This window comes from Lemur catta, chromosome 3, assembly GCF_020740605.2.
Source record: "Lemur catta isolate mLemCat1 chromosome 3, mLemCat1.pri, whole genome shotgun sequence".
Lineage (NCBI taxonomy): Eukaryota > Metazoa > Chordata > Mammalia > Primates > Lemuridae > Lemur > Lemur catta.
Genome location: NC_059130.1, coordinates 52,685,926 through 52,709,325, shown reverse-complemented (window position 1 = coordinate 52,709,325; position 23,400 = coordinate 52,685,926). Strand labels below are relative to the sequence as shown.

The window sequence follows — 23,400 nt, the reverse complement described above, 5'->3', positions numbered from 1 at the left end:
AATTGGATTCAATAATGGCGAGTAGAATCCCAAAAGACATAAAATAGTAAGTGGTCTTTCCTACCTCTTCCTTTCTTCTTCCTTTCTCTTTCTCTCTTTTTCTTCAGTGAGCCATCTTAACTATGCCCTTGAAGTTTTGGACTTCTTCCAATTCTTGGTTAGGAAAACTGGCAGTATGGAAAGTAGTGATGACTACTAACTAGCCAGTCCCATTCTTCATTTGGCTGACATAGAATCAGCATGCTAGTGTGATCCTATTTCTGGTGTGGTGCTTCATTTGAAGCATTAAATAAAGGTGCCAAGTACATGGCCTTTGATACTCTTCCTAATGTAGGTTTAGCTTGATTGTTCTGGCCTACCAAGTTAGATAATAATTTTTCTTCCTGAACATGTAAAGTTTTAATTTTAAGATGTAGTCTTAAGATTTTTAAATGACAAGAAAGGAATTGCTACTGTTTATGCTGGGGACTGTTTCTTTTTGGTGGTGAAAATTCTATATGATTGGTAAACATTGATGGATAGGACATTGACACATACCTGCTAAGGAAAGCTTCCAACATCCCAGATATTAAGTTGATCTAAAGCTTTATTTTTTCCTTGGAACAACTTTCCAAAAAGTGCTTAAGACATTACTAATTTTATATATGGAATAAAATTTTGCAGTAATTTAATTTTTTTACAAAAATTTAATTATAAGACAAGGCATTGATTTATGGTTGGAAGTTATATCTGGACTAGTAAATTACTATATATCCCTGAGTTTCACATTCTGAATTAATAAAGGAATTCATGCAGGGAAAATTTGAAACTGTAAAAGGCATTAGCTAAATGTTTATAACTTAAACTATAAAATGGATTTGCATTTGAATTACTACATGATAATAGGAGTAATTCAATAATAATGCAAAAGAGAATATAACACTTTGGCCAGGTGCAGTGGCTCACACCTGTAATGCCCTTCCAAATGCTGACATTTGGAAGGACAAGGTAGTAGGATTGCTTGAGGCTGGTCAACATAGGAAGACCTCATCTTTACAGAAAATTAAAAAATTAGCCGGGTGTGGTGGTGTGCCCCTGTAGTCCCAGCTAGTTGGAAGGCTGAGGCGGGAGGATCTCTTCAGCCCAGGAGTTCAAGGTTCCACTGAGCGATGATGGCACCATTGCACACTAGCCTGGGTGACAAAGTGAGACCTTGTCTCAAACAAAAAAAAATGTAACACTTCAATGGCTTATCATATACTAGAGTTTAACCATATGCCCGAAGAGAAAATGTATTCAAAAAGAGTTATTTTCTATAATTAATAAAAAGATACAGTATAATAATTGTTTAAATTGCTAAAGAGCCTATGTGTAATTTAAACCCTTTCAAGTTTACTCACTAGGGAAGTGCCATTGTATGTGGAGAAAGTAAAATAATATTATTTCTTTGATTCTTTCTTATTGTTGATTACCTTGTAAAATATGTAATATGAAATAGAAACTACACAGTAATTGATTGCCAAAATAGGTCAAACACCAAAAAAGTATAAGACAACTGGTTTGACAGATTTATTATTGAATCATTATTTAATGATTCAAATTATGATGGGGGGTAGTGTTTGAATAAATTAGTAATAGATACCTGTTAAACTAAAGAAATATTTCTTTCAAGATTCTGAAGGTTATCTTTTTTAGAGATAAAAATAGTGTGTTTGTGGCCGGGCGCGGTGGCTCACGCCTATAATCCTTGCACTCTGGGAGGCCGAGGCGGGTGGATCGCTCGAGGTCAGGAGTTCGAGACCAGCCTGAGCAAGAGTGAGACCCCCCCCCAACCCCCCCCACCCCCGTCTCTACTAAAAATAGAAATAAATTATCTGGCCAACTAAAAATATATATAGAAAAAATTAGCCAGGCATGGTGGCGCATGTCTGTAGTCCCAGCTACTCGGGAGGATCGCTTAATCCCAGGAGTTTGAGGTTGCTGTGAGCTAGGCTGACGCCACGGCACTCACTCTAGCTGGGGCAACAGAGTGAGACTCTGTCTCAAAAAAAAAAAAAAAAAAAAAAAAAAATAGTGTGTTTGAATTGCTTACAAAATGCCTTGTCATGGGTCCATAGAGAATAAATCATATACAAAAATAATTTAATACCCAAATGATTCTGATTATGGGAAAAATCATAAACAGCCTTATAAATTACCATGATGATAATGGTCATATGTGTATATGACTATACATGTGTGTGTAAAACATCTCTGGATGTTTGTTGGCTAAAATGTCTATATGCTATTTTAGAGAAGATTTGTTATAAAAAGGGATACTTTGAAATCTGATTTATCTTTATCATAGTTTTCACTTTTTAATCACTTTTGCTTAAAGACTTTGAAGTACATAGTGAATTTTAATATCATGAAAGAATTTTATAAATTATAAATAATTCTTTAAAAGAGATTATCAATTTAAGTTGGTCACATGAATTACATTTAAAATTTTATAGTAATGGAGGATAATTTATCTAAATTTGAATATTAAACTTCATGCCCCCAAATCTAGCTTTTTGAAGAGAAATTAATTGTTTTAAATGTGGAGTTCTGTTCAGAAACCTGAGAAGAAGAAAAATGCTCATCTAGGAGATAAGAGTTCATGTTCTATTGGGGAATTATGTAAACAGTATGGTTGTGGATAATCTTTAATGCGAACAGTAGATTATTTTACTTTCAAAAGAGAAAGTATGTAATTTAGTTTTAAATTATGCTCCATGGGTCTTAACTTGTATGATAATACATAGATACAATAAATCTTAGTATTGGAATGGTTCTAAATAATGAAACATTTATTTAATAAATATATTTTCTATTAATATTACTAATTAATGCTACTTGTAATTGCTAAATTTCTCACATTCAGGGAGTAATAGGGAGAGGAGAGGTGGTTAGTAATGTTAGTTGACATAAATAACCTTGAAGGAATTCTATTTCAAATAGGGGCAGTACTGAAAAATACTAAAAAGAGAAAGTGTTGTTCAGCCAATGCTTCATAGCCCTTTCACTGCATGGTACACGTAAGCATTTAAAAATTGGCTATATTCCACTTGGGAGAGGGTGTTTATATTTCAAACTGGATGCAGAGAAAGGCAGCAAGAGTGGTGGCGGGACTGTCAGGAAAGCCCATGCTATTTGCCTCAACCCCCAAAGAGAGCGCAGCCGGGCAAGGACAAGGATTGAAGCGGAAGAAGTTGGGGCACCTGTGCAGGCCGTGTGGGGGAGGAGTTTCAAGTGCTGACACAGAACCTGTTGGGAGAACTTGAGGCATCCATGACACACTGAGAAACACTCTACTAGTTGACTGGCTTGAAATGTGTGTGTGTTTTAGGAGACAAGCAATTAATACTAAAGCGTATGTTAAGGAGTTGTAAGCATGCTTGATGCGTAGTAACATTAGCCAAAATTGCCGACAGCCTAACTGTGGAGATAGGCCGGGAAGAAACTCCATAGAGGAAAAAGGAAGTGATGAACCTGCCTCCAGGGTACTCTGAAGTGAAAGATACCTGACGTTCTGAATAGGCTGTTTGCACTACCAGGGAGGGATCTGGCTCCCATCCAACTCCTCCCCACGAGGTGCCCATTCCAGAAAGGGGGCAAGCTTAGTTCTTGTCACCTGCAGGTGACAGCTCACATTTGTCCACATCTTCCATCATGTGCCATGGCAACATCCGCAAATGATTATTGGAAGATCTGCTTTTTTTTTTTTTTATGATTCCCTGACAGAACCTGTAGAATCGGGGGCACGTTGCGTTCACATTTGACGTTCAACCTGTACCCATTTTAGTGATTCCCAGGAATTGCAATGTGGAAGTGTCAGGCTCGAAATGAGAGCTCACCTTAAGCAACCAGATTTTTAAAAATAAATAAAACACAGCTCTCCTCAATTTAAACCTAAGGATTTGGATGAGGTTTCCTTGTCAGAGTTTCTCCCGAGTGCAGGAGGAAGGAGGAAGAAAAGGCGGGTAACTGGAGTTGCCTCATGTAAGAGGGCTCGGGACACAGAAAGGGTGAGATATATTAATAGGGGCAGTGGGCGTCTTCTGCCTCTTGGAGATAGGGATCCGAGTGGCGGCGGCAGTGGGGCCTTCAAAGCCCAGAGGGACAGACGAGAGGAGACCCGGCCCATGAGAGGGGGCCAGCGGGTGTGGGATACCCACTCGCTAGGGTACCCTGTCGGCCGCGGCCAGGCGAGTGCGGGTCCGCCCCGATCCCAGGGTGCACCGCGCCCCGCCCCCTCCCCTCTCCCCGTCCCGCCTCCCCTCGGCCCCGGCCCCCTCCCGCCCGGCTCCGGGAGGCGGGGACGCGGCGGCGCCTTCTTCAGTCGCGTCTTTCTCGCTCACTGGGGAGCCTGGTGGTGGCGGCACCTTTCGAGGCAGAGCCGCTGAGCCGCGAGCCCGCCGGCCAGCCAGTGCGAGGTCGGACAGACTGACGGCGGTGCCGACGGACGGACGGACAGCAGGGCAGCCAGACGGCCGGAGTCGCCTCAAGTTCCGCCATGAGCTGGGGCACGGAGCTGTGGGTAAGTGGGGCGCCCGCGCGGACCCCGGCCCCTGAGAGGCGCGGGCTGGGCGGGCGCAGCTGACTATCGGTGGCTAGAGCGCGTCGGGCCGCTCTCGCCCCAGCGCTGGCCGAGGGCGGGTGTCCCCTCCTCTTTGTGTGGAGAACCTCTTCCCTCCTCGGCGAGGGGCCGCGGTGGGGCTCGGGTGGCGCCGTGGGCAGCCGGGGGAGCGCCCTGCAGGCGCCCGCGTCCGTCACAATCCTTTCGCGTTCCTTCTCCCTCCTCCGCCTTCACTTTCCGGACGCCTGGCTTCGCGCCGGGCCGCGCTTCTCTCCCTTTGTATCTCCCCGCCCCGAGGCGGGGGAGGGGGCCCATTGTCCCGAAGGGGCGCTGTTTGCGGGCTAGGAGGGGCCGGCTGCGACCCCCCGCGTCCGGGCGAGGGTCGGTTGGGCTAGGGCGTCGCCGGGCCCGGGCGGCGCTGGGAGCCGGGAGGCGCCACCCGCCGCCTTGGCCCCAGGTAGGGGGAGCCGGGCGGCTTTGTTCGGAGCCCGGCCTCGGGCCAGCCAGGCCCAGCCCACACGCCCATTTCCCTCTCCCTGCCTGTGCTCGGGACGGGCAGAGCTTCGGAGGGCTCCGGCTTGGCCACCCCCAGCTGCAGCCTTTGGGCTGGTGGGTTGGCTTTTGGGACCTGAATTAAATTGAGTGATCGATGAGAAAGCTATAATTTTGCCAAAGGAGCGTACGATTTTCCGATTGCTTTACTTCCCCTTCGGTTCTTTATTCTCACTCGTTCTCTTTCCTTTTCTTGCTTCCTTGCCTTTCTTTGGCGCCGGAGGCTCCAGACAATGCCCAGTGTCTGGCCAAGGTGCAGGTGGAGTGTCATAGGTCGGAGAATTAGCTCCTGATGCCGCTACGAAAGGGGGGAGGTGTGGAGGGCAGTGATTTCTCAGGTGCGGCGGTGGTAACAGGGGGCGTGGGGGCGCTGTCCCGAGAGCAGTCGGGCCTCAGCCACTCCCCTTTTTATTCCACCTGTGCATATTTTCCGTGCCTTTGTTTGTGAGAATCTCGTGAAATCACTGCAGAGAAAAGGGAGAAATAACTTTTGAGGATGTATGTGAATGATTCGAGTGGGAGTGAAAACATATCGGTTAATTGAAGGACATAATGTTCTTATTTTTTGTACCTTACTCACAGATTGGGAATCTTAGAACTGAAAGACTTTAGCGTTCATCTAGTGGTACACCTCCTTAGCCAGCCCGGGAATCTCTCTTGCGACATTCTGGACAAGTGCTTACCCGTCTGTAAACACACCACCCAAGAGAAAATACCTTAGGAGCCTCTCCATTCCGTTTCTTAGATAGCATTAATTGTTCTTGTATTGAGGAGGATTATATAGGAAATGAATTACGTAAAATTTAACCCTTTTACATTGGTTAGGTTCTCAGGCATTATTGGCTTTGTACACTCTGTAATTGATTATAGTGTGTTATCACTGAAAGGAAATTGGTATAGTTTTATTTTCCATTTTTATAATTACGGAATATTTTTTACCTACTTAAATGACCCATGTTTTGGATGAAGCTAAAATCTAAGCAGAATACTTTTAAAAAGTATACATAGGAAAACAGTGGAGGAATATTGTTTAGATTTCACTCTTAATTTAGATCTAAAAAAAATTCGCTTTATGTCACACTATAGAAAATATTTTAAAAATGAAATATTTTAGTGATGATTAAAATGTGATTTTTAAAGTTTTGTTTTTTTTAAATTTAAGAATATAGTATTACATTCAGAAACTATTTGTCTTCCTCTGTCTCTTGTAATTTGGTTATTCATTTTCAGCATTTAAATAGTTTCTCAGCAATTTAAAAAGGTAAACTGTAGAAGAGATGGGAATTTCTATTCTAATTAAAAATTGTTTTATATCCTTTGGAAATTCTGAAAAGATTTTTAATTTTTCTCTTAACATTTAATATATCTCCATATTTTAAGATTGTTAGTGGTTTGAGGGTTTGGGGGAACCACTTGTTACAAACCAAATAGTGTAGAATCAACTAATAACAGCTTGATGTCTAAACCTTAGATAAGTAGAATTTGGTGAAGAGGACTATTGTTGGGACTGGAAGAAACCTTGGAAAAATTTGATTAGACTGCCTGTTTTTACTATTTTCAGTTTTGAATAAGGATATTGTACCTCTAGTGGATTGTAATATAATACCAACACCTATACTGTGCTCTTGCCATTGAGGGATTTGAGATTGGGAAAATTCTGTTGAAATTTTTATTTTAGAAATCAGTTCTCATATTTCATGTTTAGGATCACATTACTGTCCCAAAGGTGTAATTATTGAGAATATGTTATTACAAAAAAAATGATACGTTGTTAAGCATTCAGACTTATATCTGTTTCTTGTAACAGTTGTTGGAGTGTTTATTGCTATTTTAATGCTTTTCAAGTCTTATGTTAAATTGGAGAATAAAAGAATTCAGTAGAACTACTCTAATATGACATTGGTAGGCTAAGTGGGTTGTGTCAGAGTTTTGTTGTGCAGTTGTGAGGGGATATGAATCAATTGATAATGAATTTGAGCTGTGCTTAAAGGGATTTCTAGTGTTCCCAATATTTAAGATGAATATATACTAGAGTCACAGTTCTGCATTCTGTGTTTTGGGTAATACCAAAGAGAGATGACATTGTCTTCATTTCTTCAGGATGCAAGACCTACCATAATTATATGGTAGGATCTTAGGCATTGCTTATTGTATTGATTTCTTTTCTGTTTTGTTTTTGAGACATGGTCTCACTCTATTGCTGGGACTAGAATACCTTGGTGTCATCCTAGCTCACTACAACCTCAAACTCATGGCCTCAAGTGATCCTCCTGCCTCAGCCTCCCAAGTAGCTGGGACTATAGGCGCATGCCACCATGCCCTGACAATTTTTCTATTTTTTTTGTAGAGGCGGGGTCTCCCTAGTGCTCAGGCTAGATATTCTTTATTACATAGTAAGACGGTTGGATCAGAAAGAGAGCCAAATATGAATTAATGATTTCTGAAAGGACAGATTTTGTAATTATTAGTTCTTTTTACAAATAAGAAAATTAGAGATTGAAGAAATCCTGTGATTAGTCAGTAAGTTTTACTTATTAAGAGATAGCTTTTTAGCTGTTTGGGGACCCAGTTCAGGAAAAACAAACCTGTGTATGGGTTGTATGTGTATAGATATAAAAAAAAATATGGCTGAGCACATCACATATGATTTACTGAAAAATTTGCTACCCAAGGAAAATGTGACGCTATTCTGGGAGTTAGAAGATGGATTTAAGTATCTGACTTAATTCATAGGGACATATAAACCTTTTTTTATGCCTTAGTTTCCTGGTCTGTGTAATCTTTGGCTCTTAGTTTTTAGAGTGGATAATTTAAAAGCTGTTTGTTATTTTCATCATATTATTAGGCAAAGACATTTGACAAAGCTTATGATGTCTTTTTGGAGGAAATTGAAAAATGTGGGTTGAGTGGTAGATTAGGTGGATTCTTTCTGCAACACCTTCAGTGTTAACCCTTTAATGCTTTGTTATGTTTGTTCTCTTAACATTTTTTATAGCCCTTACACTTATGTTGTAAATGTACTGGACTGTCCTTGAGTGTAGGGACTAGGTTAATCTTGGTTTTGTTTCCACTAACCAAAACAATGCCTGTAGGTGATCGTGCATGTTTTGCCCAGTTGAATTAATGGCATTACCCAGAGTATTTATTACTGATTTAGTATGCCTATCCTGGAGGAAGTCTTCAGGTTTCTGGAGGCCTTTGTAGGTGATGACAGATTAGGTAATCTAGATAACAGTTCAAGAAAGTCTAAACAAGCTGAAACCAAAATGATAAAGTTAAAAATTTTAGTACTTGGGTTTTAAACATTTTTACAGGTTGAGGAAGAAATGACCTTAAAGGTAGTTCTTGTGAATTTAATTGACTGATAGCCTAGTGATGTGACTGCCAAAATAATTGGTGAAATCTTAGGCCACATTAATAGACTTATCTGGAACAAAGGCATTGGGTCCCATTGTAGTCTACTGACCATATCTGTGATAGTGACTTTGGTTTTACTTCACATTTTTTTAAAGGGTACTTGTTTAGAGGAGGTTGACAAAGAAAACTTTAATGTGAACCGTGTTACTTTCCAAAGGCCACAAAACTGATATAGGAATTCAGTTTTGTTTAACAAAATACAATAATTATGGCATGTTTATTATACAGGAAGCACTGTGTTTTATTTGGTGAGATTTATGAAGGTTGATAATATTGGCCCTGTGCTAACAAAATGCAGAATCACTTTGAGGTAATAATACTTTTCCAACTCAAATGCTTCCCTACATTGTTACCAGTGTTCAGAATGCCCTTTGTTGACCAGTTCCTGTCAACCTCCTCCCTCCAGACTACACATTCTGGCTATTATCTTTCTTATGGGACTACCACCTTATATTATAGTTATTTCTTGTACATTCAAATCTTAGGAAGACTGTCATGGTATGAATACTATATCTTACATTCCCTTTTGTTGGGAGAAACTGTCATGTTCAACATTGTATTACAGATGTTATTGCTAATTGTTAAGGAGCGTGAGAGTTATTAAGGCACCTGTTTATGTCACCATTCCATACTGACTTGTTAAGGTGGAGGCTGGAGAGCTGCCTCTAGTCAAGATCTTTGCATTGCTACTCCTACTCCATTCATTTCCACCCCCCTTCCCTGCCTTTTTCTTAAAATACTCTCTCTCCTTTTTCCCAATCTATAAAATATGAGTTTGGCTGGAAACTTAAAAAAAAAAAAACCTACTCTGTTTTTCCTATTTATCAGCCCCTGTTTGTAGACAGAAAATACGGCAAGAGAAGAGTAATGGTTTATAATTACTGAGTACCTTTTGTGTACATCAGCAAGTGTTATTTAATAATCTTCAATCTTTAAAATTTTCAGCTTAATAGCTAAAAAAAATTGTTTGGGTGAACATAATCATACAGCATATTAAAAACTGGTAGAAAAAATTATATAAAGGTTTTATTTTATAGAACGAAAAAGCTGTTCTGTATTTCAGTTCAGACCACATATATCTGATATACCAAAAAGATATAAAAAGAAAGACTGATGCTTGTTCATTTCACAGATGTTTATTTTATGCCTATTATGGCCTAGGCACGGTGGGGCATACCAAAAGAATCAATTAGATATCAGCATGAGCCTCAAGTAACTCATGGAGGGAAATAATACTTCAGAAGTAACCCTAAAACAAGTAGAAAGTAATACATGGACGTTAGAGCTGTGAAAGATTATGTTTTACTCTAGACATTGTAGGGAAAGCTTTAGGAAGGCTGTGTTATTTGACCTAGGTTTTGGAATAAGGAGGGTTATGCATGTGGGGTTTCCTGAGAAGTTCCTAAAGGGCAGAGATCATGTGTTACTCATTGCTTACTCATTGTCTGATTCATTGCTGTATCCTCAGTTATCACCACACTGCCTGGCATAGAGTCTGACACTGGTAGGGTCTTTAATAAATGTTTGCTGAACTGACATGAATATGGTGGTTAGGTTTGACTTGTATTTGAGTGTAGGATGCCTCAAAGTAGTGATCAAGGGAAGGGTAGATTGGGACCAGGCAAAGAGGTTGGTCTGGCTGAATTCTTGATTCATTCTGGTGTGTGTATGTATGTAGTTATGCATTAGTATATAATTAACTCAATTTTGAGACTGTTTTAAAAATCCACAAAAGGAAATCTTAGTTTGTGTTAGTAGAAGGATTCTTGTGTCTGAATTCTTTGGTGGCAGGAAAGGAATACCTCTGGGTTTTAAAAGATGAAAGTTGTATCAATTTTATCAACCCTGCAAGAATATTTGAAGGATGTTGGTTCCTTAAAGGATATGTTATTGATTCTAAATTCAGTTCTATTTTTAAATATATGTTATTACTGCAATTCACTTATACTGTTCTTCTCCTCCCTTATCTGTGACTTAATATAGTAGGCCCTCTCTATTGGCAAGTTCAGCATCTATGGATTCAACCAACCATGGATTGAAAATATTAAACAACACACCACAGACAAAAATCAATTTAAAATGGATTAAAGACTTAAACATAAGACCTGAAACTGTAAACATACTAGAAGAAAACTGTGTTAGTCTGTTTTATGTTGCTATAAAGGAATACCTGAGGCTGGGTAGTTTATAAAGAAAAGAGGTTTATTTGGCTCACAGTTCTGCAGGCTATACAAGAAGCATGGTGCCAGCATCTGCTTCTTGTGAGGGCTTTAGAGAGCTTCCAGTCAAGGTGGAAGGTGAAAGGGAAGAAGGTATGTCACATGGCAAGAGAAGGAGCAAGAGAGAGGAGAGGAGCCAGACTCTTAAACAACTAGCTTTCATGTGAACTAGTAGAGTGAGAACTCACTCCTACCTGGGGTGGGGCAGGGGGAGGCTACCAAGAATAGTTATTCATGAGGAATTTGCCCCCATGACCCAAACACCTCCCACCTCCAACATTGGGGATCAAGTTTCAACATGAGATTTGGAGGGAACAGACATCTAAACTGTATTACATGAGATTGGGGGGAGGGCAGACATCCAAACTATGTTACAAACATAAGGGAAAAGTTCCATGACTTTGGTCTGGACAAAGATATGACCGCCAAAGCAACAAAAACAGAAATAGACAGATGGGATTATATCAAATGAAAAAGCTTTTGTATAGCAAAGGAAACAATCAACAATCAACAAGACTGAAGAGACAACTTATGGAATGGGAGACTATAAAGTAGTCCCCCCTTATTTTTGGTTTTACTTTCTGTGGTCAACTACAATCCAGAAATATTAAATGGAAAATTCCAGAAATAGACATTCACATAACTTTTATTACTGTTCATTATTGTTATAATTCTATTTTATTATTATTTTTAATCTCTTACTGTGCCTAATTTAGAAATTAAACTTTGTATGAAAATGTATAGGAAAAAACATAGTATATACCTGTATAGGGTTCGGTACAATCCGAGATTTTAGGTATGCACTGGGGGTCTTGGAATGTATCCCCACAGATTAGGGGGGACTACTGTATTTGCAAACTATATATCTGATAAGGGGTTAATACCCGAAATATATGAAGAGTTCATACAACTCAATAGGAAGAAAACAACCTGATTAGAAAATGGGCAAAGGACCCGACTACTCGACTGTACATTTCTCAAAACAACACATACAAATAGCCAACAAGGGCCGGGCGTGGTGGCTCATGCCTGTAATCCTAGCACTCTAGGAGGTCAAGGCGGGAGGATCACTTGACGTCAGGAGTTCGAGACCAGCCTGAGCAAGAGCGAGACCCTGTCTTACTAAAAATAGAAAGAAATTATCTGGACAACTAAAAATATATATAGAAAAAATTAGGTGGGCATGGTGGCGCATGCCTGTAGTCCCAGCTACTCGGGAGGCTGAGGCAGAAAGATTGCTTGAGTTTGAGGTTGCTGTAAGCTAGGCTGATGCCACGGCACTCTAGCTCAGGCAACAGAGTGAGACTCTGTCTCAAAAAAACCCCCAAAACCCAAAAAAACAAATAGCCAACAAGTATATGAAAAAATGGTCAACATCACTAATAATTAGGGAAATGGAAATTAAAACCATAATGATGTATCACCTCTTACTTGTTAGAACGGCTGTTATAAAAAAGATGAAAGATAAATGTTGGTGAGAATGTGAAGAAAAGGGAACTCGTACATTGTTGGTGAGAATGTAAATTAATATAGTACAGACATTATGGAAAACAGCATGTAGTTTCCTCAAAAAATTAAAAATAGAGCTGTCATATGATTTAGCACTCTCACTGAGTATATATCCAAAGGATATTAAATCATTATATTGAAGAGATAACTACACTCCCACTTTCCTTACAGCATTACTTCCAATAGCTAAGATTTGGAACTGCTATTGCTTGAATATTTGTGTTCCCTCCAAAAGTCATGTTGAAATTTAATCCCCAATATAACAGTACAAGTTGAGTATCCCTTATCTGAAATGTTTTGGACTGGAAATGTTTCAGATTTCAGATTTTTCTGGATTTGGAATATTTGCATTATACTTTTGGGTTGAGCATCCCAAATCTGAAAATCTGAAATCCTCCTTTGAGCATCATGTTGATGCTCTAAAATTTTTGGATTTTGGAGCATTTCAGATTTTTAGATTTGGAATGCTCAATCTGTATTAAGAGGTGGGGTCTTTAGGAGGTCATTAGGCTATGAGGGCTCTGCCATCATGGATGGGATTAGAGCCCTTATAAAAGGGCTTAAGAGAGAGAGTTTGCCCCCTCTGTCCCTTTTTGCTCTTTTGCCATGTGAGGACACAACAGCAAGGTACCATCTTGGAAGCAGAGAGCAGCCCTCACTAGACATCAGTTCTCCTGGCAACTTGATTTTGGACTTTCTAGTCTCCATAACTGAGGCAAATAAATTTCTGTTATTTACAAATTACCCAGTCTCAGGTATTTTGTTACAGCAGCACAAATGGACTAAGACAGGAATTAAGCCAAATGTCCATCAATGGAAAAATACGGTGTATACACACCGTATGGTGTATACACACAATAGAATATTTTTCAGCATTTAAAAAGAAAAATTCTGTCTTTGTGACACCATGTTAAGTGAAATTAGCCAGGCACAGAAAGACAGATATCACATGATCTCACGTAATATAATATGGAGTGAAGAAAAGTTGAATTTATAGGAACAGAGTGTAAAATGGTGGTTCCCAGAGGCTAGGGCATGGAGGGAGTGGGGAGATGTTTGTCAAAGGACACAAAATTTCAGTTATGTGGGAAGAATAAGTTCAAGATCTATTGTACATTATGGGGATAACAGTTAATATATTGTATGTTTGAAAATTGCTAAGAGTAGATGTACAACATAAGTATATACAGTTTTTACTTGTCATAGATAAAAAAAGTTTTTAAGTTTTTTTACCCTTGGATAATATCTATAACCTCCAAGTTGCTTTTGCTTTTTTTGTTTGTTGGTTTTGGTTTCTGTCTTTCATGTTAGAGGCTTTCCTTAAATATTTTGTGATCTCAGGACCCTGAAAAGATGTCTATCAAAATTAGGGCATACTGAGCTCTGATATGCCATACCAGTATGTTTAGAGTTCAGGCTGTTTGATATTTTTGATCCCTCTTAGGGATTTTGCTTGTTAGTTCACCCTGAGAGTATTCAGATTCCCTTCTTTTTTTTCCAATCCTATTGTGAAAGCCCAGAAGTTATGCACAGTCTTTCTGAAGTAAAAAACAAGTTAAGATATTGAGGTCACATGTACCATTGCTCTTCGTGGGGTTGGGAGCCACAGCTTGATTTTTCTTTTTCTTTCTTTCTTTTTTTTCTCGTAATACGTGCTAATACAAATATTGGTAATTTGTCTTATATAACAAGAAATTTGGAAATAGGCTATCACTGGCATTGATTCATGAGCTCAACACTGTCAGAGTCAGCATTTGTGCAGTTGTTTCAGACTTTCCCTCAGTTTTACAAGGTGGTGATTGCAGCTGTTACCATCATGTCCATATTTAAGGTAAAACAAGAGAAATATAGGAAGGGGGAGGGAGAACAATAACAAAATCTTTATCATGAGTTTTGCTTTCCTAGAAACCCCACGACAAACTTTCTCTTCGGTCTCACTGTCTAGAGCTAGGTGCACTGCTGGCTGAACAAACTTAGGATTCTATTAGAAAGAGAGAAGGGGAATATGTATAAGGTACTTCAAAGCATAGAATATATGGTCTCAGTCTCCAAGGAGTTAGTGATGGCTTTGTAGAGAGAAAACATATATGTGGATAGTTGGATAATAATGTGGGAGTTAAGAAAAGACTAATATAGGTGACAGAGCAGGCATTTTAAGAGGAGATGAGGTCTTCAGGGTCCTCACATAGCCCACCATCATTTTAAGAGGCCTGTTGGTAAAGGGCTTGTATGTCTTAGCTGGAATCTATGGGCCACTTCTTGGTTGCCAGACTATGCCATTACCTGCCAGAATGAATGGGTGTTTTGAGCCTGTATCCAGAATTGATGGGCAACATATGGTGAACTTGACCTGACCTGAGATAGATGAGAAGGCACTTCAGGGACTGAGGAAAGAACCCTGAAACAAAAGTCCAGAAGTTTATTTTGTGAATAGAAAGTTTCCCTGAGTGTTGGAAATAAGAAAGATCTCCTGTATTTAACCTGGGTCCCTTAGTCACCTAGATAAAGTACCAAACTATAAATCTGTCTACAGAGGGTAAGAGGCTATTTATTAGCCTGGGGTTACTGGTACTTGGCTTTTTTTTTTTAAACTGATACACTTTATTTTTTAGAATAGTTTTAGATTTACATAGGAATTAAGCAGATAGTACGGAGCTAATAGAGTTCCCATGTTACCCCTGCTCCAGTTTTCTCCTATTATTTTTTTATTTATTTATTTTTTTTGAGACAGAGTCTCCCTCTGTTGCCCCGGCTAGAGTGAGTGCCGTGGCGTCAGCCTAGCTCACAGCAACCTCAAACTCCTGGGATTAAGCGATCCTACTGCCTCAGCCTCCCGAGTAGCTGGGACTACAGGCATGCGCCACCATGCCCGGCTAATTTTTTCCATATATATTTTTAGTTGGCCAGATAATTTGTTTCTATTTTTAGTAGAGACGGGGTCTTGCTCTTGCTCAGGCTGGTCTTGAACTCCTGACCTGGAGCCATCCACCCGCCTCGGCCTCCCAGAGTGCTAGGATTACAGGCGTGAGCCACTGGGCCCGGCCTTCTCCTATTATTAATATTTTACATTATTATGGTACATTTGTTATAATTAATGACCCAATATTGATATATTATTATTAACTGAAGGCCAAAGTTTATTTAAGTTTCCTTAGTTATTACCTAATGCCCCTTTTCTGTTCCATATTACCTTTTTTTTTTTTTGAGACAGAGTCTCATTCTGTTGCCCTGGGTAGAGTACAGTGGCATCATCGCATCATTGTAGCTCACTGCAACTTCAAACTCCTGGGCTCAAATGATCCTGCCTCAGCCTCCTGAGTAGCTGGGACTACAGGTGCGTGCTACCACACCTGGTTAATTTTTTCTGTTTTTGGTAAAGACGAGGTCTCAGTCTTGCTCAGGTTTGTCTCAAACTCCTGAGCTCAAGCGATCCCCTTGCCTTGGCCTCCCAGAGTCCTAGGATTACAGGCGTGAGCCACTGCGCCAGGCCTCCATTTAGGTGTCCTGCCTCCTTAGGCTCTTGGCAGTGACATTTTCTCAAACTTTCCTTGTTTTTGATGACCTTGAGAATTTTGAGAAGTACTGGTCAGGTATATTGTATGATGCCCCTCCTTGAATGTGTACAATGTTTTTCTCATTTATCAGACTGGGGTTATGGGTTTCGGGGAGGAAGACCATGGGCATTTTCATCACATCATTTCAAGGGTATATATTATCAACAGGATTTATCCACTATATTGATCTTGGTCACCTTGCTGTAAAGTAGTGTTTGTCAGATTTTTCAGCTGTATTCTTTATTCAGCTGTACTCTTTGGAAGGAAGTCACTGTATGCATTCCACACTGAAGGAGAGTAGCTCCTTTAAGATGGAGTTATCCACATAATTTATTTGGAATTCTTCTGCACAGGAGACTTGTCTCTTCTCCCTCATTTATTGATTTATTCATTCATTTGTTTATATCAATATGAACTCACGGATACTTATTTTGTACTTTGGGTTATAATCCAATACTACTTCATTAGTTTCATTGCTCAGATTGTTTCAGCTTTGGCCATTTGAGCTCTTTCAGTTGGCCCTTGTGCACTTTTAACACACTGCCATCAATGAGGTTTTTTTTTTAAAGCATTTCTTTGCTTTCTGGTACTATGAGATGCTCCAGGCTCATTTGGTGTATTTCTTACCCCAGTCCTAGAATAAGCCATTTCTCTGAAGAGCCCTTGTTTATTTTATCGGATAATGGTATTGGAAACCAAGATCTGGGTGCTAGGTGTCTTTGTTGCTACTGTAGTGTTATTTCTTTTAGGCTCTCTTAGCTTAATAAAAAACTATATGTTTGTATACTAACCTGTTTATAAGATGCTCCTTGACTTACTATGAAGTTAAGCTGAAAAATTGTGAGTCAAACCATTGTAAGCTGGGGACCATCTGTATACATATTTATAAATATTTCTATATGTAAACGTCTATATATTAAATTAAACCTGAGTTCTTACTGATGTCTCCATGTCTAATCTATTACCACATATATCCTTCTAGCCTTCCTTCTTGTTTATCTGTAAACTCCTACTCCAACAATATTCTCTAGCCACCATCCATTTGCTTAGTTGTTCATTTTCAGTATACACGTATAGTAGTATAAGAGTTGTTAACTCACATTCCTGTAGGAACGAGCTTTATCAGCTAGAGTACAGTGATTACGTGCAGTTCCTTTTTCATTTGGTTTTAGACTCATTTACAAAGTTACTTAGGAACTTACCTTTCCTCCCATTGCTTTCAGTGAGTTTGTTTCATACTTTTGTAAAACAGATTCTCTTACCACAGTCTTTCCTGGGATCCTCTGACCTCCTAAGGATTTTTGAAAAAATTGCATACAGTAAGATTCATTCTTTGTGCTATTAAATTCTGTAGGTTTTGACAAATGTATAATGTCATGTATCCAACATCTTATAGAATATTATCACTACTTTAAAAATCCTCTGTGACCCACCTCATACCCAGTAGGATGGCTACTATGAAAACAACAGAAAATAACTAGTGTTGGTGAGAATGTGAAGAAATTGGAACCCCTGTGCACTTTTGGTAGGAATGTAGAATGATACAGCACGGTGGAAAACAGTGTGGTTCCTCAAAACAGAAACATGGTGGTTCCTCAAAAAATTAAACATATAATCTAACAATTTCACTTCTGAGTATAGACCCAAAAGAATTGAATGCAGGGTCTTGAAGAGATATTTGTGTACCCACATTCATGGTAGCATTATTTACAATAGCCAGAAGGTAGAAGCAAACCGTATGTCCACCAACAGATAAATGGATAAGCAAAATGTGGCATATACATACACAAAATATTATTCAGCCTTAAAAAAGAAGGAAATTCAGACTTAAGCTGCAAAACATAGATGAACCGTGAGGACATTACGCTAAGTGAAATTAGCCAGCCACAAAAAGACAATACTGTGTGATTCCATTTACATGAGGTACTTTGAATAGTCAAAATCAAAGAGAAGAAAGTAGAATGGTGGTTGCCAGGAGCTGGTGGAGGGAGGAACAGGGAATTATTATTTAGTGGCTGTAGAGTTTCAGTTTTGCAAAATGAAAAGAATTCTAGAGATGGATAATGGTGATGGTTGTATGACAGTGTGAAAATACTTAATATCATGGAACTGTACACTTAAAAATGGCAGAGCTGGGTGCAGTGGCAGGCCTGTGGTCCCGGCTACTCGGGAGGCTAAGGCAGGAGAATCACTTGAGGCCAGGAGTTTGAGGCTGTAGTGCACAATAATTGTGCCTGTGAATAGCTACTACACTCTAGCCTGGGCAACATAGCAAAACCCCATCTCTAAAAAAAAAAGTAGGTTAAGATGGTAAATTTTATGTTATGTGTATTTTACCACAGTAAACCACCCCCCACCCCACCAATTTCCCTCAACCACTGATCTTTTTTCTGTGACTTTATAACCCCAGAAGGAAAGCCAGCACCCATTAGGAGTCACTCCTGTTTCCCCTTGCCCGCCAAATCCAGTCTTTGGAAACTAACAATCTTCCTGTCACTATAGATTTACCTAGTCTAGACATTTTATATAAATGAAATCATACAGTATGTGGTCATTAGTGACGGGCATGTTTCAATTAGCATAATGTTTTCAAGGTTCATCTATGTTGTAACATATCAGTACTTCATTCTTTTTTATTACTGAATAATCCATTGTATGCAAATACCACATTTTATTAATCCATTCATCAGTTGTTGGACATTTCGGTTGTTTACATTTTTGGTTATTATGAATAGTGCTGCTATAAACATTCATGGGCAAATTTTTATGTGGATATGTTTTTATTTCTCTTGAGTATATACTTAAGAGTAGAATTATTGAGTGATAAACTGTTTAACTGTTTTAGGAACTTTCAGACTGTTTTACATATTATATTCTCATCAGCAATGTATGAAGATCCTAATTTCTATACATTGTTGTCAATACTTGATATCATCTGAATTTTTGGTCTATAGCCATCCATAGTTGATATAAAGTGATATCTCATTGTGGTTTTGATTTGCATTTACCCGATGACAAATGATGTTGAGCATCTTTTTGTGTGCTTATTGTCTTTTTATGTATCTTTTTGGAAAAATGTCTATTTACCTCAGTTAACTTTTAAATATGAATGTTAACATTAAATACCTGTGGTAGTATGTACTAGTAAAATGTAAATAAAAGCTAATATTGATGGTAGTGGTCCTGTTTAAGAAAAGAAAAAATATAATTGTGATGTTAAGAAGATAATGTCTTTGTATGTATTTGTATTTGATATTTCTCCCTGAGCTTGTCAACTTTTTTTTTTTTTTTTAAGAGGTGCGGTCTTGCTCTGTTGCCGAGGCTGTAGTGCAGTGTCATGATCACAGTTCACCGCAACCTTGAATGCCTGGGCTCAACTAATCCTCCTGCCTCAGCCTCCCAAGTAGCTGGGACTACAAGTGAGCCACCATGCTCTGCTAGTTTTTTTATTTGTTGTAGAGACGGGGTTCACTATGTTGCCCAAGCTGGTCTTGAATTCCTGGCCTCAAGCAATCCTCATGCATCAGCCTCCCAAAGTACCGGGAATACAGGCATGAGCGCCCATGCCTGGCCTCTTCTTTAATTTTCATTTTTCTTATCTCTTTTAAAATTATTTTATGTCACTGTGTTATCTTTATAAGTCATTTTAAAGGAAAGTGTTAAGTAATTAACAAGTGATTTTGAGCCGTTTTATATAATTCTGGCCAGAAATCTTTTTGAAAGAGTTGAATTTGGCCAAGAGAGGAGCTTACACTTTGGAATGTTATCTGTGTGCCAGACTCTCTTCTAAGACATTCTTTTGTATTTTACTTTCATGCCAACTCTGTGAGGTAGTAATGGTATTCCAATTTTATAAAAGATGAAACTAAGAAAGGTTAACTTTTGTATGCGAAGTTAAATTCAAACCTGGATTTGTATGACTCTAAAACTTTTTAGTGCCTCTAATGTATTTAATTTACCCATTGATCCCTCCCTCTCTTCCTTTTCTTCCTTCCTCTCCTTCCTTCCCTCCCTTCCTTCCTCTTTCTTTCTTTTCCTTTTCTTTCTTGTCTTTCTTTTCTTTCTCTGTCCCTCTTTTCTTTCTTATTCATATTTTTTGTTTGTTTGTTTAAGAGAGAGGGTATCGCTCTGCTGCCCAGGCTGGAGTGCCATGGCACAATCGCCACAGCCTCCAACTCCTGGGCTCAGGTGATCTTCCTGCCTCAGCCTTCTAAGGAGTTGGGACTATAGGTGTGTACTACCACATCTGGCTAATTTTTAAAATTTTTTGTAGAGATGAGGTTTCACTATGTTGCCCAGGCTGATCTCATACTCCTGGCCTCAAGTGATTCTCCTGCCTGGGCCTCTCAAAGTGCTGGGATTATGGGCGTGAGCCACCATGCCCAGCCCTACCCAGGGATTTCTTAACCCTCCATAGGGGGTCATTTGTATATTCAACAAACATTTGTATAATAGAATACTTATTTTGTAGGAAGCACTGTACCTAGCACTGGGTATACACTCCTAACTGCCTTGTAGAAATTGCCATACTATGTAGGATGTCTTAACTTGAGTTGACTTGTATTTCAACTAGTCATAAACCTGGTACGAAATAGCACACTCAAGGGTTAATTGAGGAGAGTTTAGTAGACTTTTTATAAAGATGTGGTCCAGGTCAGTACAGCTAACAGTGGTGGATGGTGTATTACTGGGTCTACTAATAGTTGGGAGTTGTTAATTATAATACTTATGCCTGAAGGGCAAGAAGAGGAAATAGGTATCAGACCCCTAAGCAGCAGCTTTAAGAGTGGGCTGCCTGATAGGATCTGTGGCCTTCCGAAGAGGAACATAGGAAGTTTGTGGTCTGAGAGCCAGAGGAATAAAAACCTTGGTTCATCCTACTTGTGCCTTCCATTGACTGAACCCAAGGAAAAGAGAAGATAAGAGAATCCATTGATGCAGTCTGCTGGGGCCTTGGTGAAAGGTAGAGAGTGATTCTGGAGGGGGAAACTGTAAAGAGCACAGACACTGTCCTTACTCTGAAAGAATTTACCATACAGCAGGGAGGTTAAGTAGTGATGAAATTATAACAAGTGTGATGAGTGCTATGGAGACTTATAATAGATGTATCTAGTCTGAGGAGTCGGAGAAGGCTTCTCTGTAGAACATTCTTCATATATCCCGGTTCTTTGGCAACAAAACAGATTCTAGGTCCCCTCCTTCAGAGATTCTGATTTACTAGGTCTGGGGAATATATATTTTAAAAATCCTACCCAGGCAATTCTGTAAATCATTTTTTTTTTTAGAGTTACTGAGAGGCCATTATGCCTGGGGCTTAGAGTGATTTGGATGAGGCTAGAGGGATGATGGGCAGAACATTGTAGGCCATTCTTAAAGATTTTTGGACCTCATAAAGTAGATATTGGGGATTTTTTTTTCAAGGTACCTTGCTAAATAACTATATCCTACCTTCTGCCTCTCTCCACAGCAGTTCCCATTCTCACATCTGGCTTCTTTTCTTTGATGCCTTGCTCTGAACCTTCAGTTCTTCAGTAGGAGGCTGGAAAAATAAGACTTAAAGGAAGAGATAACAGTAGCACTGTGTGATAGTTACTGTACTCTAATTTCCAGTAGAGAACTGGAGCCAAGGTCATTTTGTACTTTCTCAACTGATAGAATCTGAAGTGACTTCTGAGTTTTTCTTGATATCTAGAATTATGGTACACATGAAACCAAAAACTATAAGATGTGCAAAATATATGGAGCTACAGTTTGAAATGAAAGAAGTAAAACATACTCATAACTTCTAGACACCCTAAATTTATTCAAGGTTTCCATATTCTGAAAAAAATAAAATGAAAAATTTCATTATTTAAAATACAGTGCTTATAATAACCCTATCTTCACCACTCAAGTACAAATCACATACATGTAATAGAGATACTCGGAGCCATTTGTCACATTTGACAAAATATTTTATGTAAGTACAAATGTTAGATAAATGAGCAATAGGCATAAAAGTCAATTCAGTGTCATTTCTCTGGTTTTTTTTTTCTTTGAGGCAGAGTCTTGCTCTGTTGCCTGGGCTAGAGTGCTGTGGCATCAGCCTAGCTTACAGCAACCTCAGACTCCTGGGCTTAAGCAATACTGCCTCAGCCTCCTGAGTAGCTGGCACGACAGGCATGCATCACTACGCCAGGCTAATTTTTTTCTATAGATATTTTTAGCTGTCCAGCTAATTTCTTTCTGTTTTTAGTAGAGATGGGGTCTCGCTCTTGCTCAGGCTGGTCTCAAACTCCTGACCTCGAGCGATCCTCCCACCTCAGCTTCCCAGAGTGCTAGGATTATAGGCGTGAGCCACTGTGCCTGGCTGAGTTATTCTGTTTATTAAAAGGAAATGTAAGGTAAGGTTGCCTGTTATTAACTTTAGTTTACAGAGTTGTGAAGTATAATTGCTAAATCAGAAATTCTTACTGGTGGTTGTGTATATATATATATATATATATATATATATATATATATATATACACGTATATGAAAATGGTTGATTTCTTTATATTCTGTGTTTTACTACTCTACTGAATTGGGTATTTTTTGTTTTTAGAGGCAGTCTTGGAGAAGTGCAGTGGTGCAATTATAGCTCCATGAACCTTGAATTCCTGGGCTCAAATAATCCTCCCACCTCAGACCCCCAAGTAGCTAGGACTACAGGTGTGTGCCACCACGTCCAGCTAATTAAAAAATTTTTTTTGTAGAGATGGGGCCTTCCTATGTTGCCCAGGCTGATCTCGAACTCCTGGCCTCAAGTGATCTTCTTGCGTGGCCCTCCCAAAGTGCTGGGATTACAGGCATGAGCTACCACGCCTGGCTGAATTCTGTTGTAATAGTTTTTCATTCATTTTTCTTGAGTTTTCCAGGTATTGCAGGTATAAGATCAGCAGGAGGTCATATTCTTATCTCTTCCTTTTATAATGTTTTTATCTCCAGTTTCTTTTTCTTAATTTTATTGGTATATTGCATTAAAATATCATGTAACATTTTGGACTAAATACTAACATTGCAATAGTAATGCATAAATAATATGTAACTGATTCTATGTTCACTTGAAGCATTTATTCAGCTCTTAGTAGACTATGAGCTCAAAGTAACTGTAGGATCTACTTTTAATTCTTCTTTGTATCTTCCACTTAGCCCAGTGTTATTCACTAGCTCATAGACCCTGAGCCTTACTTTTCACATTTGTAAAATAGTAAGTATACCTACCCTCAAGGAGATATTAAATTAGATGTTACATAAAGCACTCAACACAATGCCTGGCACTGGTGGCAGTTATTGTTCATTCATTTAATTCAACAAATGATTAAGTGTTAAGCTAAGCACTAAGGATATTATGTGAGCCGAAAATGGTGGAAAGAGGCTTATTAAATAATCATGCATAGGAATAAGTACTACAAAGGAAAGGAACAAAATTCTCTAAGATGATATCCACATAAAATCCTAACCCACCACTAAGTTCAGGGAGAGTATCCTTGTGGAAAAGATGTTAACAGAGGTCTGAGAAATGATTAGGAAGTAATAGGTGTTTGGACAG

General features: G+C 39.1%; 1 protein-coding gene across 3 annotated transcripts in view; it reads left to right on the top strand.

Annotated features, from left to right (window-relative positions):
* The first annotated feature begins 4,308 nt into the window (after positions 1–4,308).
* Positions 4,309–23,400, top strand: part of FNBP1L (formin binding protein 1 like) — a 102,183-nt gene continuing 83,091 nt past the window's right edge. For all 3 annotated transcript variants that reach the window (XM_045547511.1, XM_045547510.1, XM_045547512.1), the window contains exon 1: positions 4,309–4,540. In XM_045547511.1, the coding sequence (XP_045403467.1) occupies positions 4,517–4,540 (24 nt within the window). In that variant the 5' untranslated portion in view covers positions 4,309–4,516. The remainder of the gene's footprint in view (positions 4,541–23,400) is intronic.